The sequence below is a fragment of the Quercus suber genome, unplaced genomic scaffold (genome assembly GCF_002906115.3).
Source record: "Quercus suber isolate HL8 unplaced genomic scaffold, Cork oak 2.0 scaffold_92, whole genome shotgun sequence".
NCBI lineage: Eukaryota > Viridiplantae > Streptophyta > Magnoliopsida > Fagales > Fagaceae > Quercus > Quercus suber.
In genome coordinates this window covers 1402134-1420937 of record NW_027069557.1, presented here as the reverse complement: position 1 = coordinate 1420937, position 18804 = coordinate 1402134, and the positions used below count along the sequence as shown (strand labels likewise).

Genomic DNA, 18804 nt, shown 5'->3' with positions numbered 1-18804 from the left:
CAATTGAATCACAAAATTCTTAGCATTTAACAAAGATAGCCCATATTGCAACGTGTATTAGGCTACAACAAAAATCATAACCAAATTTTATCTATCTCCTTTAAATGTGAAAAGGGGAAAAAATAAAAATCAAAATAAGCCTTTTAAGAAAGAGAAATGTCATATTCACAATATTTTTACAACAAATATTAAGTGGTAGGTTGTTATTCGCTATTACAGGTATACAAAAAAATAATTTAAGTTATGAATTCAAATTAAAACTAATAGTAACTTACCATTTATGATTTATTGTAAAAATATTACATATGTAACACTTTTCTTAAAAAATGGAGTAATAATCACACAAACTTACATATGAGATATGCTACATTAATAACATTCTCTTAATAAATCTTAAGTGACAAGTAATTTTTACTAGTGGATGAAAAAATTAATTTTAATAATAAATTTAAATTAAAATCTATAATAATTTACCAATTAAGATTTATTTGAAAAGCGTGATAAAGATATTATTTTTTTGTTAGCTCTAGTTAGACAACCGGTAAAGTCACTGCTCATTTATAAGAACTCTAAAAAAAAAAATTATTTTCTCATTTTTATGCATAAGCAGGTCACTCGCTGTGAGAGAACTTAGTCAGAGAGAATATATATATATATATATATATAAAACAGAGTTCTTATCATTGCTGCTCATTTTCTTTTTGGTTTCAGTTTCACTTCTTCGCTCACTCTCTCTTTCTCTCAGTCTTCATTCGCTGCTACTTTCTCTCTACAACTCAATTCAACCAAACAAGGTGTGTGTGTATATATACTATATATTATGTATGTATGTACGTACGTATGTATGTATGCAGGTATATTTTGTATCAATGTGTGCGTATATGATATATGAGTACGAATATGATGATTGTGAGTGGTTTTGGTTTGGAATTGTGGGAATTGGAACCCTAATTTGTGTGGTTTTTTTTGGTTTCAGTTTCACTTCTTCGCTCACTCTCTCTTTCTCTCAGTCTTCATTCGCTGCTACTTTCTCTCTACAACTCAATTCAACCAAACAAGGTGTGTGTGTATATATACTATATATTATGTATGTATGTACGTACGTATGTATGTATGCAGGTATATTTTGTATCAATGTGTGCGTATATGATATATGAGTACGAATATGATGATTGTGAGTGGTTTTGGTTTGGAATTGTGGGAATTGGAACCCTAATTTGTGTGGTTTTTGCAGTGATATTAGGAATGATTGGTTATTTTACTTAATTTTTAGGTGGGTGTTTGGATAGGAAGAAAATATGTCTTCGCTGAACAGAGAAGCTGTTTTTCTGATACTTCAGTTTCTGGAAGAAGAGAAATTCAAGGACACTGTTCACAAGTATGGATTCTTTTTCTTGTCTATTCTGTGTTGTTTCCTTTTCTATGCAAGTTTGTGTTTTCTTGGTTTTCAGTTTTCATCTGTGCCTAATGATGAGTATAGTGAGATTTTCAAGAACTCAGTAATTATTTTTATTGTTGGGTTTGCTTTGCTTTGATGCTGATTGTGTATTTGGGTATGTGTGTGTGAATGAAGGTTGGAGAAAGAGTCCAGGTTTTACTTCAATATGAGGTATTTTGAGGAATGTGTCACCAATGGTGAATGGGACGAGGTGGAGCAGTACATCTCTGGGTTTACTAAGGTCGAAGATAATAAATTTTCAATGAAGATTTTCTTTGAGATTCGAAAGCAAAAATACCTTGAAGCACTGGATAGGTAACTTTCTTCATTTTTTTTTAGGTAATGTAAAACTTGCTAATACTTTTTTGCACAAAATGAATTGTGTATCGCTAAGTTTTCAGGGAATAATGACTTTGTCTAAGTGGTTATTCTTATCCTTTTTGGGTTTTTGTTTTTGTTTTTCAGGCATGACCATGCTAAAGCTGTGGAGATTCTTGTGAAGGACTTGAAAGAGTTCTCTAAATTTAATGAAGGGATTTTCAAGGAAATGGCACTGCTTCTAAACTTGGGAAACTTTAGGTATGTTGAATGTTTCTTGGTGAAACTATATTGATAGATTATATTGTTGTGCGTTATGGGATTTGTGGTATAAGTTTTATCAAAGTAACCTGTATTATTAGACATTGAAAACAAGGAAGGTAGAACGGTGCAATGGGTTCATTATTCTGTATCACTTGGGTTGATTTGTTGGTTTGTGACACAAGGATTCCCGGAACTCATAGAACATGTTTTTTTTTTTTTTTTTTAAAGAAAATATTGAATAAAAAATCATAGAAAAAGCTTAAATGTAATGTGCCTCGTGGAAATATTTTTTGGCTTGAACTTGTTTAAGGTGCATTTTATGTTGGTATTAATTAATGAAGAGCACATCTTTAGGTGTGTGTTGATTCTTTAACATTTTACATTTTTTTGATTGGAGGTTTTGGATTGTAATGGGCCTTCCTGTACCTTTTATAACAAAGATTAATAAAAACACACAGTCATGCACTTCTTTAGGTAGCATAGATTACTAGTGCCAATTATCTAAAGAGTGTATGTATCTATAAATGTTTTCTTTTTTTATTAGTTTCTTCTTGTGGCTTAACATTTGAAATTTATCTAAAATATTGGTATGTATTAGAGTATTAAATGATACTTTGAAACCAAAAAAAGAAGTAAAGAGTGTTAGATTATGTATTTTTGGTTGTTGATTGTTCAGTTTCAGCTTTTTTCTGGTAATAGTTTAAGGGTTGTGTTAACGGGCACTGTAAGGTGCCTGTTAACAACAACCTTTTGCAGGTGCTTGTTAACATTTCCCATAGTTTAATATGGAAGTTTTATTGAAAGACACCTGCATTGAGGTGGTAGGGAGGATGTAATGTCCTTGGATTTAATGGAGTTTATAGCTTACCAAGATTAAGGTCTTTTTGAGTTACAAATCAAGACCAAGAAGTTAAAAGTAGATGATATTGGTATTTACATGAATTTTCTACTATGTGAAGGTCAAATATAGAAGGGAAAGACAACAATGTGTTAAAACACCAGTGAGGATGCTAAAGAGAGTATGGATATTTGTGAGATGTGAATTTTGATTTAGTGTTATGCTTTGTCCCTGATAAAGAAATAGGAATATATACTATGGTTTTACCTTGTATTGTATAGGTGGTGAGCAGTCTCTACCAGCTGTCCCTTTAAAGGGTATTCTTGTCCTATTCTATTCACCTTTTCTATATAAGGAATGAATAGTATGAAGACTGTGGCAGAATTCCAGCCCCTCCTTTCTATGCTTATATGAATCATTTATACATATATCATTCATTAACATGGTATTAGAGCCCTAAGTCTTGTGCCTTTGATTCATTTGGGGATTCCTTTTTTTTTTCTTTTTCCTTTTTTCTTTTCATTATCTGTCTATGTTTAGGGCCCTTTCCATGTTGCCTCTAATCGGTTTCAGTATTTTGTTACTTTTGTAGATGACTACTCTTGAATGACTTGGTTGTTCTTAATGAAAAACTATTATGAGTTGCTCTTATAAAAAATAAAAATAAAAAATCATTCTATTTTAATGTCTATCTTTCAATTTTTTTGCGAAGAAAGAAAAATTAATTTATTCACAAAATCTGTATCTTGCGATTCGACAGTGCCAACGAATATGTCTTGAAGACATCCTTTACCTTGTATCTTTTTACAAAGGCATTGTCAACCTAACTACTTGTCCTCACATGCCACAATGAAATGGTGTTTCTTAGTGAAAGAATCGCCATTTATACATGTCACAAAATCTGTTCCTCCTCTTGGCAAACATATTTGTCGGTTGTAAATGGGTCTATACCATTAAGTTTCACCTTAATGGCTTTGTTGATCACCTTAAAGCTTTTTTAGTTGCCTAAAGGCTATACATAGCCATATGGTATTGATTATGATGAGACATTTTCTCCCATGGCCAAGATCTCTTCCATCTCTGTTCTGATATCCCTTGTTGCTAACCATGATTGATTGCTGTATTAGATAGATATCAAGAATGCTTTTCTTCATGGTGATCTTCTTGAGGAAGTCTATAAGGGGCAACCACTGGGGTTTATTTCTTAGGGGGAGTATTATAGCTGTGTTTGTTAATTAAAAAAGGCATTATGTGGTTTCAAGCAGTCACTAAGATCTTGGTTTGGAAAGTTCTTTTAGGGAGTCTCAAGCTTCGGCCTCCATCGCTGTCAAATGGGTCATTAAGTTTTCCACTTACATATTGATGTCAGTTACATGCTGCATATTGTCTATGTGAATACGATAGTAATTACAGGAAATGATTCTGATGGTGTTACTTGATTGAAACAATTCCTGGAGCGACATTTTCACACTAAAGACCTTGGTGAGCTCCTCTACTTATTAGGTATTGAGGGGTAAAATCCAAGCACAGCACCAGTTAATCTTGAAGGATATATGTTCTTGATATCATTGAGGAGACTAGATTGTTGGGTTCGGGCCCTGTGGATACTCCTATGGACCCAAATCAGAAAATCTTAATAAGATAGGGAAATGTTTTCAATCCTAGCTGACACCGTTGCCGGTTGGGGAACTAACTACCTCACCATCACAAGGCCGGATATTTTATTTGCTGTAACTGTGATAACTGATAAGTTAGTTCTTAGAAGCCTTGTGGGGGATCCTGTACTGGGATGCTACTATTCAGATATTCTGTAACTGAAGAAAGCCTTAGGTCAGGGCATATTATTTATGAATAATACTCAACTTAAGGTAGAAGGTTACACCAATACAAATTGGGCAGGATTACCTTCAGACAGAAAATCTACCATGGGATATCCCACCTTGAGAGGGAATCTTGTGACATGGAAAACTAAGAAACAAAATGTATTTGCTCGATTGAGTGCATAAGCATAATATAGAACAATGGCACGTGCTATTAGTGAACAAACATGGCTAAAACACTTCTTTTAGGATTTAGGCTTCACAGTACCTACCTATTCCAGTATCCTGTGATAACCTAGCTGCTATACACATTGCTTTCAATTGTATATCCCATAAGAGGACCAAGCACATCAAAGTAGATGTCACTTTGTTCGAGATAAGATTTTAGTGGAGACATAGCTACACCATTCTTGCCCTTTTTTATTCACCCTTTCTATACAAGGAATGAATAGTGTGAGGCCTGTGGCAGAATGCTAGCACCTCCTTTCTGTGCTTATATGAATCATTTATACATCATCAGTCCTTACGTACAACTTTGCCTAGCATCCATTGGGGATTCTACCAAGCTTAGACACATTTGGTGGGGTGGGATAAGGTGTGTGCACCTATGGCGAATGGTGGTTTGGGAGTAAGGAAATTAACTACTTTTAATAAAGCCTTACTAGGAAAATGGTTATGGCAGTTTGGGGTTGAGGAGACACGGCTTTGGAGAAGGGTTGTAGCTTTGAAGTTTGGGGAAGAGTGGGGGGATGGTCTTCCAAGCTGGGTAGGGGTGTACATGGGTGTGGTTTGTGGAGAAGTATCCGAAAAGGTTGGGGGATAGAGTAAAGTTTTGGACAGATCGGTGGTGTGGGGATTTATAACTCCAACTAACCTTCTCAGTTGTGTATGGGATTGCTACTAATAGAGAGGCATCTGTGGCCTCGTCTCTTGAACGGTTGGGGATAGAGGAACAGAGAAGTTGGAATGTTCGTTTGATTCAAGAACCAAATGATTGGGTGATGGGTGTTGTGGATGAATTCCTTGGTACCTGGGGATTTAATTTACCTCCAACTGAGAATGGAGATCGTATGAGATGGAAGTTGACAAAGAATGGGGATTTTGACATCCGCTCGTTTTATAATAAGCTACGAGGTCCATTGCCCATTATCTTTTCTTGAAAGGTATTTGAAAGGTTAAGCCACCTTGGCGTGTTTCTTTCTTTGTTTGGACCGCAGCTTGTGATAAGATTCTTACAGGCAACAATTTGCGGGGTAGAGGCCTTCATTTTGTTGATTGGTGCATTATGTGTCATTGTAATGGGAAGACAGTGGATCATTTGCTACTCTATTGTGAAAAAGCTTATCGGTTGTGGAGCTTGGTTTTTAGATCTTTTGGGATTTCATGGGGCTTGCCAAGATCAATTGCAAATACTCTTTTCAGTTGGTGGAATTGGTTTGGAAAGCACTCTTCTAGTATTTGGAATTTAGTTCCATTATGCTTAATTTGGTGTATTTGGAGGGAGTGAAATTGGCGGACTTTTGAGGACATGGAAAAATCCGATGACCAGTTGCTTGCTTCTTTTAGTGGTTCTCTTTTTGAATGATCTAGGGCTTGGGGACTCACCTCTAGTGATTCTCTCCCTTTGTTCCTTAGTTCTCTTCTTTGTAATTAGTTTTTCTTGTCCGTTTGTTTCTTTTTCTGTAATCTTTGGTTTGCCTTATGCGTTTTTTTTTTTGCATGAGGTAGCTTTTTGAATATACATCTTTCTTACTTATTAAAAAAAAAAAAATTGTGTAAAATGAATTTTTACAGGATGTTGTGTCCTTTCTGGACTCCAAAACAAAATGGATTGTTCTAGGCTTGTTACTGTAGCTTTTGAGCAAATTGTACATGGGGAAAGTTAGATGAGGGTACCAAGTGTTGACCTGCTTGGAAACAAGTTACCTACAGGGAGATAGGAAAAATGAGTCACATTTGTGAATTGTGATTTGAAATTAATTTGTCAAAGTGTGCGACAAGGAAAGGACAGTATATGATACTGTTACTTCTTTATCTATCTATTTAACTTACCTATCTATCAAGCTTGATGAATTTCATTAAATAACAGAGAATCTAATTTTAGACGTATACCTCTTGTTCCTCCATTCATGTACAAATCTATATTATCCCCCTACCCCCTTTTGTTATTGCATCATCATTATTTCAATTTTTTCCAAAGAGAGCATTCAATAATTTAGTATTCAAACAAAAAGCTATTACTTTCCAAAATTACACCCAGCACCTTTTAAAAGATGTTATTCAATACTTTTCTGCTTAAAATGAGGCTTTGTTTGTTTCAGCGTAAATATTTTCCAAATATTTTTTTTTTTGTGTATGCTGGATTCAAAGAAAGTGGGACTTTTAGCGTAATTCTGATGTATGAACTTCATGCAAACATTTGTCTTCTTCAGGGAGAAGGAGCAGCTATCCAAGTATGGGGATACTAAGTCAGCAAGAGCTATAGTGCTTGCTGTGATAAAAAAGTTGATTGAGGCAAATCCACTTTTCCATGATAAGCTTCAATTTCCCACCTTAAAAAACTTGAGGCTGAGGACATTAATCAATCAGAGGTAATTAAAACAGTCTCCTAAATAACTATTTATGCTTTCCTTCAATAGGAATGTCAAGTTTTTGTTGCCTTCTCTGATTGTTTCTATTGTTATTCTTGTTATATTGCAGCTTAAATTGGCAGCACCATCTCTGCAAGCGCCCAAGGCTCAACCCTGACATCAGAACTCTTTTCGAAGACCACACTTGCTTAGAATCACCTTGTGCTTATCTTCCTGTAGCAATTCTAGCGGATTCCATTCCAAAAGTTAGTGCCTTACTGCCTTTCCTCCGCTAGGTGTTAATGGTGTAAGTCAAATATAATAAGTTTTCTATTTTGGGGATAAAGGTGTTCTATATTTATCAAAAATATTACCTGGCTGTCTATTTGTTTTAGCCATTTCAGCCAGCACAATTACATGTGTTAAATCTTTCATTGGGACCTCAATGTGTTTTTCTCTTGTCCATTTTTTTAATTCTTTATATTCATTAGAATGGAGATAGCCGAAGCCTGCCAGATGCAAAATTAAAATATTCTGATGAAGAGATATCTAAGGCTTGGAAACTGACTGAACTCAACAAACCATCTCAGCTTCGTTCCTTGCGGCTTCCTGACTGCCACTTGCCTGTAAGGGTAAGTATATTTTTCCTAAACCCCCCATTAAGGTTAATATGATGTGATTCCTCTCTTTTTCTACCATCATTCTGCATAAATTGAACTTTAGTTTTCTAGGTAGTTGGGTGACTTTAAAAAACATATATATACTTTTTCTTCCAAGGCAGGGGTGTGCCAAAATATTTCCATATTTACTTCTATATTTCATTGAAAATATTGATCAGATTAAGTTTTTACTATGATCATTGATGACTATGTACTAAGAGTGTGAGGGATCTTGATCCATTTATTTGGGGGGTGGGGGGAATCAATGCTTACATGATTGCATATTGCAGCAAGTTCAAGTCCATTTTGTTAGGATCATTTTGGATTGTTTGTGAATGGTTTTTCTTTTGTATTATTAGTTGATGACATATCTTCTTGTCTGGATTAGTATAGTACTGTTAGTGCCACGGTGGATCATATGCAAGCAACTTTAGTGGAGGGTGTATTCATCTCTTGCCAGATAATGTCATACAGAGTGTGGCTGCCCTCAAACTCATGTTTTGCTAGTCAAGTCATAGACTAAGTTATTTAATACATCCATGATCCATGCTTTGATGAAAATTTCATGGAGATTCTGTGGTTCCAGGGCACTAGTACCATCCATTTTAACCAATTCTATTTTTGTTGGACCTTGTTTGTTGACTGTTATGTAAATGCGCACTTCAAGAAATTAAATTGTTTCTGACCTCATTCTTATCAAAAAAGTTGTTTCTGACCGCATGGTTCACTGACACTGTATATTGTGCCTCAAAGGCCCTCAGAGCCTTGTTAGTGTTCTCATCATCCTACCATTGCTCTACAAAGCTTAATATGTTGTTTTGTTTATTTTTATTTTTTGAAACACCATGCTACTTGGCTAATTTGTCTTAAGTCTCTGCTTTAAATCTTGAATGCACCCACAATAGCTTTTTATTATAAGCTTTTCCACTGTTATGCGGATTATAAAAAACAAGATAGATGGGAAGTGTTGGATTAATGGAAGATGTTATGTTTTAAATTGTCATACTTTTGATGTAAGATCAGTGATAGAGATGCTAGTATAATTACCTTACCTGTCTTCCTAGAGCAGGTCTTATGACAAATTTGTTTTGTACAAGTGTTGCCCATTTCTCCGTATCAATGATCTTAGCACTCTAGGATCAAGTGTTGTCCATTTGATAGTAGGTCATACACATGGTTATTATATATGTTGGTTATCTTGGCCTTTGGTTTTATAGACACGAAGTTTCTACTTTATTTTCTCTAACCAAAAAATTTGGAACAATTTACGTTTTAAACCTTGTACTTTAGGGATGACTTCAAATTAAATCCAATAGTTTCGAAGTATTATATAATTCTACAAATTAAACACTATAGTTTTGTTATTCTTAAATTGAATCCTATACTTTAGGGTATGATATTAAAACTTTAGGGTTCGATTTGAAACAAACTTATACTTTAGGGTTTAATTTGAAACCTTGAAACTATTCGATTTAATTTGAAACTACCCTTAACATATATAATTAAAAATTTAATTGGCCCAACAATTTTTTCAGCTCTGGTATCATTTTATATTTCCAGTATGTGTTTTATTTAGGCTCATGGACCTATCATATTCTGAAATTAATTTCCAAAAAACTAATTCTCTGACATGGTAACCCATCCTGTTCTTATTATTCATATTTTATTTTAAATATAGATAATCACTTATTGATTGTGTACTTTGAATATAAGTCTATAGCTTTTGAATTATAAGCCTGTTGGATCATTTTCAGGCTTAAACTGGCCAAACTGATGTTTAAGTGAACCAAGCGGTTATTAAATCATATACTTTTAATCTCCTTTTTCAATATTATAGAAATTTTGTTTGTTTGTTTGTAGTGTTTCAAAATAGGAACTTATTTCAAGTCCAAGGGTCTGTATTTGTCTACTGTCAATCATGTCCTGGTTTAAGTTTACTATCCACTTCCCAGAATTCGTAAGTAATGTTTTTGAGAATATGTTCTAAAATGGAGAGAAAGGAGGTCAAAGAAAGAATCCCTCAAGTTAATTCTATAATGTTTTTTTTTATCCTTAATTGTAACAGTTCCTTTTCCATTTCAGATTATTGGGTTGGCATATACACACATGGGAGGTGCCATTTTGGCATTAGCATTTAATGCTGTACACAAACTTTGGAAATGGCAGACAAGTGATGGGAAGGTATGGATGCCTTTGTTATTAAGGGCAGCATGCCCAACTATATTGTTATTGTAATACACTTAGCACTTTACTAATGCTTCTCTTATTGTAGGCAACTTCTAGTGTGCCACCACAATTGTGGCAACCGCCCAATGGAATATTAATGACCAATGATATAAGTGACACACATCTTGAACATGCTGTTCCATGTTTTGCTCTTTCGAAGAATGATTCTTATCTTTTGTCAACGTCTGGTGGAAAATTTTCCCTTTTTAATATAACTACATTCAAGGTAATGTCATTTAATATATCTAGTACCTTTCTAGGGGTCCAATTGCCTAGAAGGTTTATAATGGGAACACATTCCGACTTTTTTACTCCATCTTTAAATGAACCCAAGCATTTGTTGTGCAGACAATGACAACATTCATGTCCCCACCACCTGCGGCAACATCTGTTGCTTTCCACCCAAATGACAACAACATTGTTGCCATAGGCTTTGATGATTATTCGATTCATATCTACAATATCAGAATTGATGAGGTAGTAGCTTGAACAAAGACCTATATTATTCAACCAACATGAAATGTGTTTATGAAATTCAAAATAGTGACACTTAAAATTTTTTATGTTATATTTGGACAGGTCAAAAGCGAGCTCAAAGGTCATCAGAAAAGAGTAACTGGCCTAACCTTTTCTAATGATTTAAATGTTCTTGTATCATCAGGAGCTGATGTTCAGGTATATTCTTTAAAAATTGTGAAATGAATAGAATCTCTCTCTCTCTATGAGCTTGTGTGCGCATGCTTGTGGGGTGTACTTGCATGAGTATATACCTGTGAGCTTCTATGGTGAACACAAGAGGTTTAATTAATGGAAAATAACATTTAAAGCTGTCATTTTCTGATTCATAATTGTGTAAACTGCCTGAGGGCCTAAGAGGCAATGGCCCTGTACCTTTTTTATTTTTGAGTTTTTCATATTTTAGTACAATGTCACCTTCTAATATATTACAATTAATATGTACTGGGCTGATTTTTCAACTCTATGTCTAATTTGACATGACATATTTGCATATAATATTTTATCGAATTTTCCCCCCTTCTTTTTTTTCCTACTTTGAGTTTGTTCCTTTACTTGTTTTTGTCTACTGTCTCCTTTACTGTACTTGATTTCCAATCTCATCTTCTTATGTGGCTTCCTATGTGTTTTTACAATAAGAAGTTAATTTTATTTTGGTGCTTCATTTATGGTGATCATTCAAAGTTGAATGCATTATTTGTGTTTACAAATTGCACTGAAGTGAATCGACCAAAAGAAATTTTATGTGCACAACAATAAAGATTGGGTATTTTGCAAATATTTTCCCAAGTAATACAACTGACTTTTCCTGTATTATATATTTGGATACACAAATTTTAGTCTGGTCATTGTCCATGGATTTATATTAGAAGAAAGAAGCCAAAGGTGAGTCAAGGACAAAAATTTTTTGGGATGTTGGTGTCAAAACTCTAGTCTGGAATTTTTGTTTAATGGAAGAGGTCAATTGTAGAATAATGTTAATAATTGTAATAATTTAAGCTGAATTTATAATGTGATAATCAAAGCTGAGGTTTCCTGAAACTAAGAACAACTAGTCAAAGTCTACAGAAACATTGAAGCTTTTAATTTTCTGAAGAATATTTCAGGAGCAGGAGCTTTAAATTTTATCAATATCTATGCTTATGTTCAGTCTACATGTCTGAATATAGAGGAAAAAATTCCTGATTCTGTGAAAGTTCTATCATAGAAAAAAATTCATGTCTGTTTGGAATAACATTTTTTTTTCATGTGCTTTATATCGTGCTTTTTGTTTTTTGGTAGTATGAGATAATGTAAACAATGGCATCTACTGTACAGTTTTCTCAATTATTTTTTAATCTCTTTTATAAATCATTGCAACCAGAGTATATGCTTCATCAAACTGTAGGTTTATTTTAAGATGAGTATGTAGCTTGACGCTTATTAAGATGCATCATGCAATTTTCCTGTACTCAATTTGCCATTAAGGTGTAGTTTGATGCAGCCTTAATCCCTTATTCATATGAAGCAAGCATAATGATGTGGCTGAGTGTGCCTGGACGATGTGGCCATAAGGTGGCAGAATCAAGACACTCCAATAGGACTAACTGTGTGGCCAAGTTTACTTTTCAAGCAAGGCTATCTTTTAGAACATGTGATCAAATATTTTAACTGTGTGCACAATTGATTAGGATTAGACATGTGCTTAATTGATTTAGACATGTGGGATAAATGTTGTGTTATTTATAGTTTGTAATTATTTTAGCATGTGACTAATTCATCTATATATGCTTATGAGTTAGATAGTTTTGATTATGTTGTCCTAACTAATTCGTTGGTGTATAGGTAGCAATGTTTAGCCATTTTAAAGGAAGCCTTTTGGCATTGAATGAAAAATTACATCTTTGAGTCTCATGTTTGAGGCTGAGAATTTTTTTCCCTCCTGAGCTTGAGATGCTTCTTCCTTACTATCCATCCAAATAATGAATCAAAGAGTTTCTCACTTTTAATATGAAGCATTCTATTTTCCACTGCATCATAGTTGCAGATGCAAGAAATCCGAAATATTTTTGTGTTGTATGTCTTGATTTTACTTGGATGGGTGACTGACTTGAATAAGTATGCCATATTAATACATTTTAATTATTTGTTTTTGTGTACTGATTCCAGCTGTGTGTTGATGCTTGTTAAGAAGCATCATGAAATTACAGTGTACTTAATTTTCCATTAAGGTGTGGTGGCAAATGCTAGAAATGAGAAATATTATTGTATCGTGTCTTTATTTTTTTGTGCATGGGTGACTGAATTGAAAAAATTTGCAATATTAATTATTATTTTTATTTTTTTGGTTTTTGGGTACTGATTTCCAGTTGTGCGTGTGGAGCATGGACGGATGGGAGATGCATACTAGAAGATTCTTGTATATTCCCCATGGACGTGAATCATCATCTCCTCTTGCACCAACCGGTGTTCAATTTCACCAAGATCAGATACATGTACTGGCTGTCCATGAAACTCAAATAGCCATATATGAGGCACCAAGGTTGGATTGCCTTATGCAGGTCTGTGAGGCATAATTTTCTTTTTACGAAAAGTTATAATTATTAAGCATTAATGAGTTTTGTATGTCATATTTTTGTGCTTTTATGATAGAATTGTTTGATTGTTAAATGTTAAGTCATGATATATATGAATCAGGGTTCTTTCAATGTAATACATTTTCATTGGGTAAATATTTTCAGTATGAATAATTTTCAAGAAAAACGATTATTTTAGTTGTTTGGTTCAAACCTTGAAAATAATTTTCTAGTATTTGGTTGCTCTGAAATGATTTATATTAATACCAACAAAATCACAAAAAATATTAAGCAATGATTTTGGTAATAGAGGTAGAGGGGGAGGGAGGTGATTGGTGGTGATGGCAGTGTGGGAGAGTAGGGGGAAGGTAGTGGTTGAAAAATGGAGGTGAGGAAGGTGACACAAGGGATTGGGGGAGGGAGGTAATGGTGGTAGCACAAAGGAGCTTTTTGGGGGAGGGGGATAAGGTAGCATGCTTTGTCATGAGTTTGTATACATTTTTTGAAAGCATAAACTATTTTCTAACATTCTAATGTAATTGTTTTTTAACCATGAAAACGTTTGCTATTGACTAGCAATTTCGATTGCGACACACTGAACATTGGAAGACACAACGTTTTTTCTGATAATATTTTATGCTGAAAAAGAATGGAGCCAATATCTCCTGTGTTGAAAATAGCTCTGTAAATGCTCAAATCTGCATGCTTTTTATGGAGGGAAAACCGGTTATTTTTTTTGCATTACCAGTAGTTAGTTATGTTGAAAATATCTTGGTATTAATTTTTTTTTTTATTAATAAATTTTATTGGTGACAGTGGTTTCCTCCAGAATCAAGTGGTTCAGTCACAGATGCTTCATATTCATGTGATGGTCAGTTAATCTACACAAGCATTAAAGATGGTAGTGTGTGTGTCCTTACTGCCACAACCCTCCAACTGAGGTCTAGGATTACTCCTGCTGCATATATACCTCTTAATCCCAGGTGCGCCTTGATGTTGTTCATAACTCTTAAGAACTATATGGTTTATGGGTGCTTGTAATCAAAGTAAATTTATATACTCCACGGTTTGCTTTCTTCTAACTGATGCTACTGTTGGACATCACTAGGGTTTATCCAGTTGTTATTGCGGCTCATCCGTCTGAACCTAATCAATTTGCAATCGGATTAACTGATGGTGGAGTACATGTTATTGAGCCCCCAGAATCAGGGGGAAGCTGGTGTGTCGCACCTCCACTCAAAAGTGGTGTTGGTCCTAGCGTCAACTCTGCAGCTGGTTCAGGATGATTCAGGGCTTTAACTAATGAGCATGCACACATCAATTTTATAGACCCTTTTTTATTCCAAAAGGTAACTGCAAATATTTAGGTTTTTTAGGTGCTCAGATGATAAAGCTTTCATCAACCAGTGGTTTAAGACTAGAAATTCTTCCATAGTTCAATACATACAAAAGAAAATGTACAGTAGTGTTGATATTACGATAGAAGAGGCATAGAGGAGAGCAGTTATTAGGGCAGAGGGAGACATATTTACCTCTTAAAATAATACTGAATAATAATCTTGAATGTTTAGGAACTCAGCAAAAATTTATCATGATAGTGGAAGGTATTGATTGAACTTATTAACTTATTTAGTTATTCCTTTTTATCGGCTTTAATTGGTCAAGCACCCTCTATACCTATTTGCTTTATGTTTGTGCAACCAGCATGTTTTGTACATTTGGAGCTGCAGTGCTGCACTCTTCGAATTGATGAATCAATCATCAATGTCCAATGTCACGAATGTGTAAAATGATCCAAGGCATGACTGGTTCAAACAAATCTTAGTTTAAGAACGAGGGTCATTTTGTGTGGTGATGTCTCTCTGGTCATTTTGGCGAGGGAAAAGGACAAGAAAATTGATTTCATGCGAAAGGAATACGACTTTTCTTTGGAGTTAAAAAAAAAAAAAAGAAGCACCTATTATATTCACCATTTTTCTTCTTGTTCTCTTGGGGAAAAAAAAAGAAAAACACAAATACATGTCACAAAATGCAATTAAAATTCTTAATTTGCATTTACAGTACAAAATGCAATTAAAGTCAAATATTTCAGACTTAACATTAATGCAATTAAAGTCAAATATTCAATTTCTCCTTTGAGACTTAACATTATATAATTTTATTTCATATAAATAACTTCTTATAATATGACTTTTAATCATATCAATAGGCACCTAAAAATACAATTTGCATTTTTCTTCATTATTCTTTAAAATTCTTAATTTTGTATGACAGTTGCCTATTGATATGATTAAAAGTCATAATGTAGTTACGTAACTTACATTAGTGGTATATCAAAGGTTTTTTTTTTTGAAGCAAATATCAAAGGCATTTTCTAGTTTGGTCTCAATCAATTAAGACATCCATAATATCTTCACAGAAGTAATAATGAGCATTAAATTTTTTTAATATATGAACGGTTAGGTTAGTGGTATGTTAACGTAAAAAAAATAAAAAAAAATAAAAAATAAAAACTTCAAGGAAATGTAAAAGGCCTTTTTGTGAAAAAAGAAATGGGAACTTTTTGAATTTTAAAAATGAGATTGTTTTAATTAGCTTGTTTATAGACTTCATTATTAAGTTATAATCATCTAAATTATAATAGACCACACAAGATAAATATGTAAAGATGATTTTTTTTTTAATTATTCATTAATCATTATTTCATTGTTTACTTATAAGTATCTAAATTAAAGTTTTTTTTTTAATCTAAATTAAAATAGATGAATATGTAGAGGTAAAATTATAGGAAAAGTTAAAATTGCTCAAGATGAACGTTTAACCACTAGTAGATATGTGTTTTTTGAAGACTAAAAGTTTGCTTGATTGCTTTACCTAGAACTATATAATTGTGCAAATACAATTGCGAATAGTTCCATCATTTGCAAATTATCAAGTTTGGTAATTTATTTAAAATTTACCTAGAACTATATAATTGTGACAACCTTTTTTTAAAATTTATTTTTCTTTATGCCGAAACAACTTAAGAATATTAAAACTTAAGTTATCACATGTGATAATTGTAAAACACGTTAGTGATATGAAAAATAAAAATGTTTAAATTTTCAAAAAGCATTTTTAGTAAACTGTAATAAAAAACAATTTTTTCTCAATATTTAATGTAATTTTTCCCATAAGATCAATATTGTTGGCATCATTTAAAGATAATACATAATTTTTTTGAGAAGAAGAAGAAGAAGAAGAAGCAGACATGATGCTAACACATAATATAAAATTATTAAGTTTGCGTGATTTAAATTTGTGGCAAAATATATATATATATATATATCTATGATGAAGATTTTTTTAAAAAAAAAAAAAAATCTAAATGATATATAGTAGTCCACACTTTTTTAGTCTTGATTCAGAAAATCCATTCTCAATATCCTTATAAGACTACAAATTGTTCAATCTATAGGCCTAGTCACATTTAAAGAGTACTACCTAAATTATAAATTATATGACCCTTTATCACACAAATATTTTGATTCTCCTAATGTATGGTAAAGGAAGACAAGTGTGTGTTTAGCAATTTTCTTGATTTGTGTTGCATAAGTATGGAGGATGTGACTGAATTTAAATATTGAATAAAATAAGATAAGAAGAAAAAAGAGTAAAAATAAAATATATAACAATAAACATCAAATTATCCAAATCATTCTATGTAATATAATAACATTATATTATTATATACTATGTGTACAATGCAGTAGGATAATATTTAATAACCAAAGAGAATAGAAAACATAACAACTTAAAACACAAAACTAAATCACACCAACCCAAATTAGAATTGTAATTAACACAAAAATTCATCAACCTACGTATGGATACAATAAATAAAAAAAATGAAAAACAAATTGTCTCTCTCTCTCTCTCTCTCTCTCTCTCTCTCTCTCTCTCTCTCTGAGAGAGAGAAGTAACCTTATTTGTGTGAGAAAAATATGCATAGAATGAAAAAAAAAATGTCAAATTTATAGTAATATGTTGAGGATAAGAAGAGTCAAAATAAAGGAAGATAAAATGGAAGAGAATGAATGATATTAAGGTAGAAAATAGTGGGGGAGATGAAGAGGTAAAAGGGAGTGAGAGTTTTGGAAAATAAATAATAAAAATAATGGTTAAAAGATATTTTTTTTAAATAATAGAGTTTTTAAGTCACCTTATTAAATGAGAAAATGTTTAAAAAATATATAGGAAATCTTAGAAACAAAAAAGGATAATGACGTGGTTGTTGAGGTGGCTCAATCGGAGCGTAGCAACAATAAATATTACGCTTCAACTTTTAGATATATAGATGCATACAACCTGGAGAATGAGGATATTTGAAGAATGGGATGCAATGGGATTTTAATCCCAGTTTTGTGGGTAGATGGGAATGCTTATAGGGATGTATTCCATTCTATTGTTTTACAAATGTGTGGAAAATTATTGAAGAGAATTTCTTTTTTTCTTTCCTTTGATAGAAGAAATTATCTTCTTCTTGATGGGAAAATTAAGGCTTGGTTAGATGATCGCTTAAGTCAACTACTTAACTGTCGCATATGGGGCCAATCTTGCAAGAAAATGGCCTTCAGTGCTAACGGGAAAAGGTAGTAATGATGTTTTACTATTGATCTAATTGCTTATTTCTATCAAAATTTCAAAATGATCGAGCAATTGCTCATGTTTCTTTTATTTTGTGCATAGAAGGCTGTTCATATGTGAGACTAGTAAAGAAGGACGATCATACCTTTTGGAATTGGATGAACATCAAGTGACTATCAAGCGTGTGAATCATGGTCTTTGAAAGTTTGATATTGCAAATAACTAGAGCTTGATTAGACCCCCAATTTTAAGGGTAATTATTGGGTACTCTTCAGGTACTATAAATGTGTAGTCCCTCCTCTCACATAACTATGAGTCCTACTAATTAAATTTATGGTAGGACCCACAATTCATGTGAGAGGGGGAGTACGAATTTATAGTACTCTCGGAGTATTCAATAATTTTCCCAATTTTTAATTACGACTTATTAATTTTATGCTTAACACACTTAATGCAGAATATATGTGATTAACAAATTAATCAATTGAAGTATTCAACAATTGCATGGATGAACAAATAGGTACAATACTAAAATGAAAAGGGAAGTGGGTAAAAGAATAGCAAAACCAAGATAATATGGCAATGTGTTATCAAAGAGAAAACCAAAGAATTCGGTGAAAAACCTCTCCGCGGCCCTCTAAACCAAAATAATCTACTAGTGAATAAGTTGAAGTACAAGGATACCAAAAAGACCCTTCAAGCCTAATCTACCTAAAGTACTTGAACCCTCCAAGCTCCAACTACCAACGGACTTCTCGAAGTCTTGTCTTCACTAGTTATCTAGATCCAACAATACCGTATGATTGCACAGCTAAGCCTCACCGGCTTATTTTGGCAAATACCCAATGCTTTTTAAGCTCTAAAATACTCTCTACACTCTGAATAGATGTGGGTTATGTTTGGGTACAAATCTCCTTTCAAGGTATAGCAATGGGAGAGGGGAGGAGAATAGACTACAAAGATTTCTCTCTTGA

At 33.2% G+C, this 18804-nt stretch overlaps 1 protein-coding gene across 2 annotated transcripts; it reads left to right on the top strand.

Moving 5' to 3' along the window:
• The first annotated feature begins 960 nt into the window (after window positions 1–960).
• LOC136067957 (topless-related protein 4-like) lies at window positions 961–14824 on the top strand. Of its 2 annotated transcripts, none has more exons than XM_065774460.1 (14): window positions 961–1059; window positions 1274–1378; window positions 1574–1753; window positions 1904–2017; window positions 7111–7269; window positions 7379–7514; window positions 7740–7880; window positions 9990–10088; window positions 10180–10359; window positions 10482–10610; window positions 10713–10808; window positions 12998–13189; window positions 14021–14187; window positions 14313–14824. In XM_065774460.1, the coding sequence occupies exons 2-14, from the start codon at window positions 1299–1301 to the stop codon at window positions 14488–14490; spliced, it is 1851 nt and encodes a 616-aa protein (XP_065630532.1). In that variant the 5' UTR covers window positions 961–1059; window positions 1274–1298; the 3' UTR covers window positions 14491–14824. The 2 variants fall into 2 exon arrangements, with proteins under 2 accessions (XP_065630532.1, XP_065630533.1); XM_065774461.1 differs by having other exon boundaries at window positions 967–1059; window positions 1235–1378.
• The last annotated feature ends 3980 nt before the right edge of the window (window positions 14825–18804 follow it).

Excerpts from the sequence above, each read along its gene's own strand:
- LOC136067957 (XM_065774460.1), top strand. The coding sequence starts at position 1,299 with ATGTCTTCGCTGAACAGAGAAGCTGTTTTTCTGATACTTCAGTTTCTG. Across the intron at positions 10,611-10,712 it reads ACAATATCAGAATTGATGAG|GTCAAAAGCGAGCTCAAAGG; the intron begins GTAGTAGCTTGA and ends ATATTTGGACAG. Across the intron at positions 14,188-14,312 it reads TATATACCTCTTAATCCCAG|GGTTTATCCAGTTGTTATTG; the intron begins GTGCGCCTTGAT and ends GGACATCACTAG.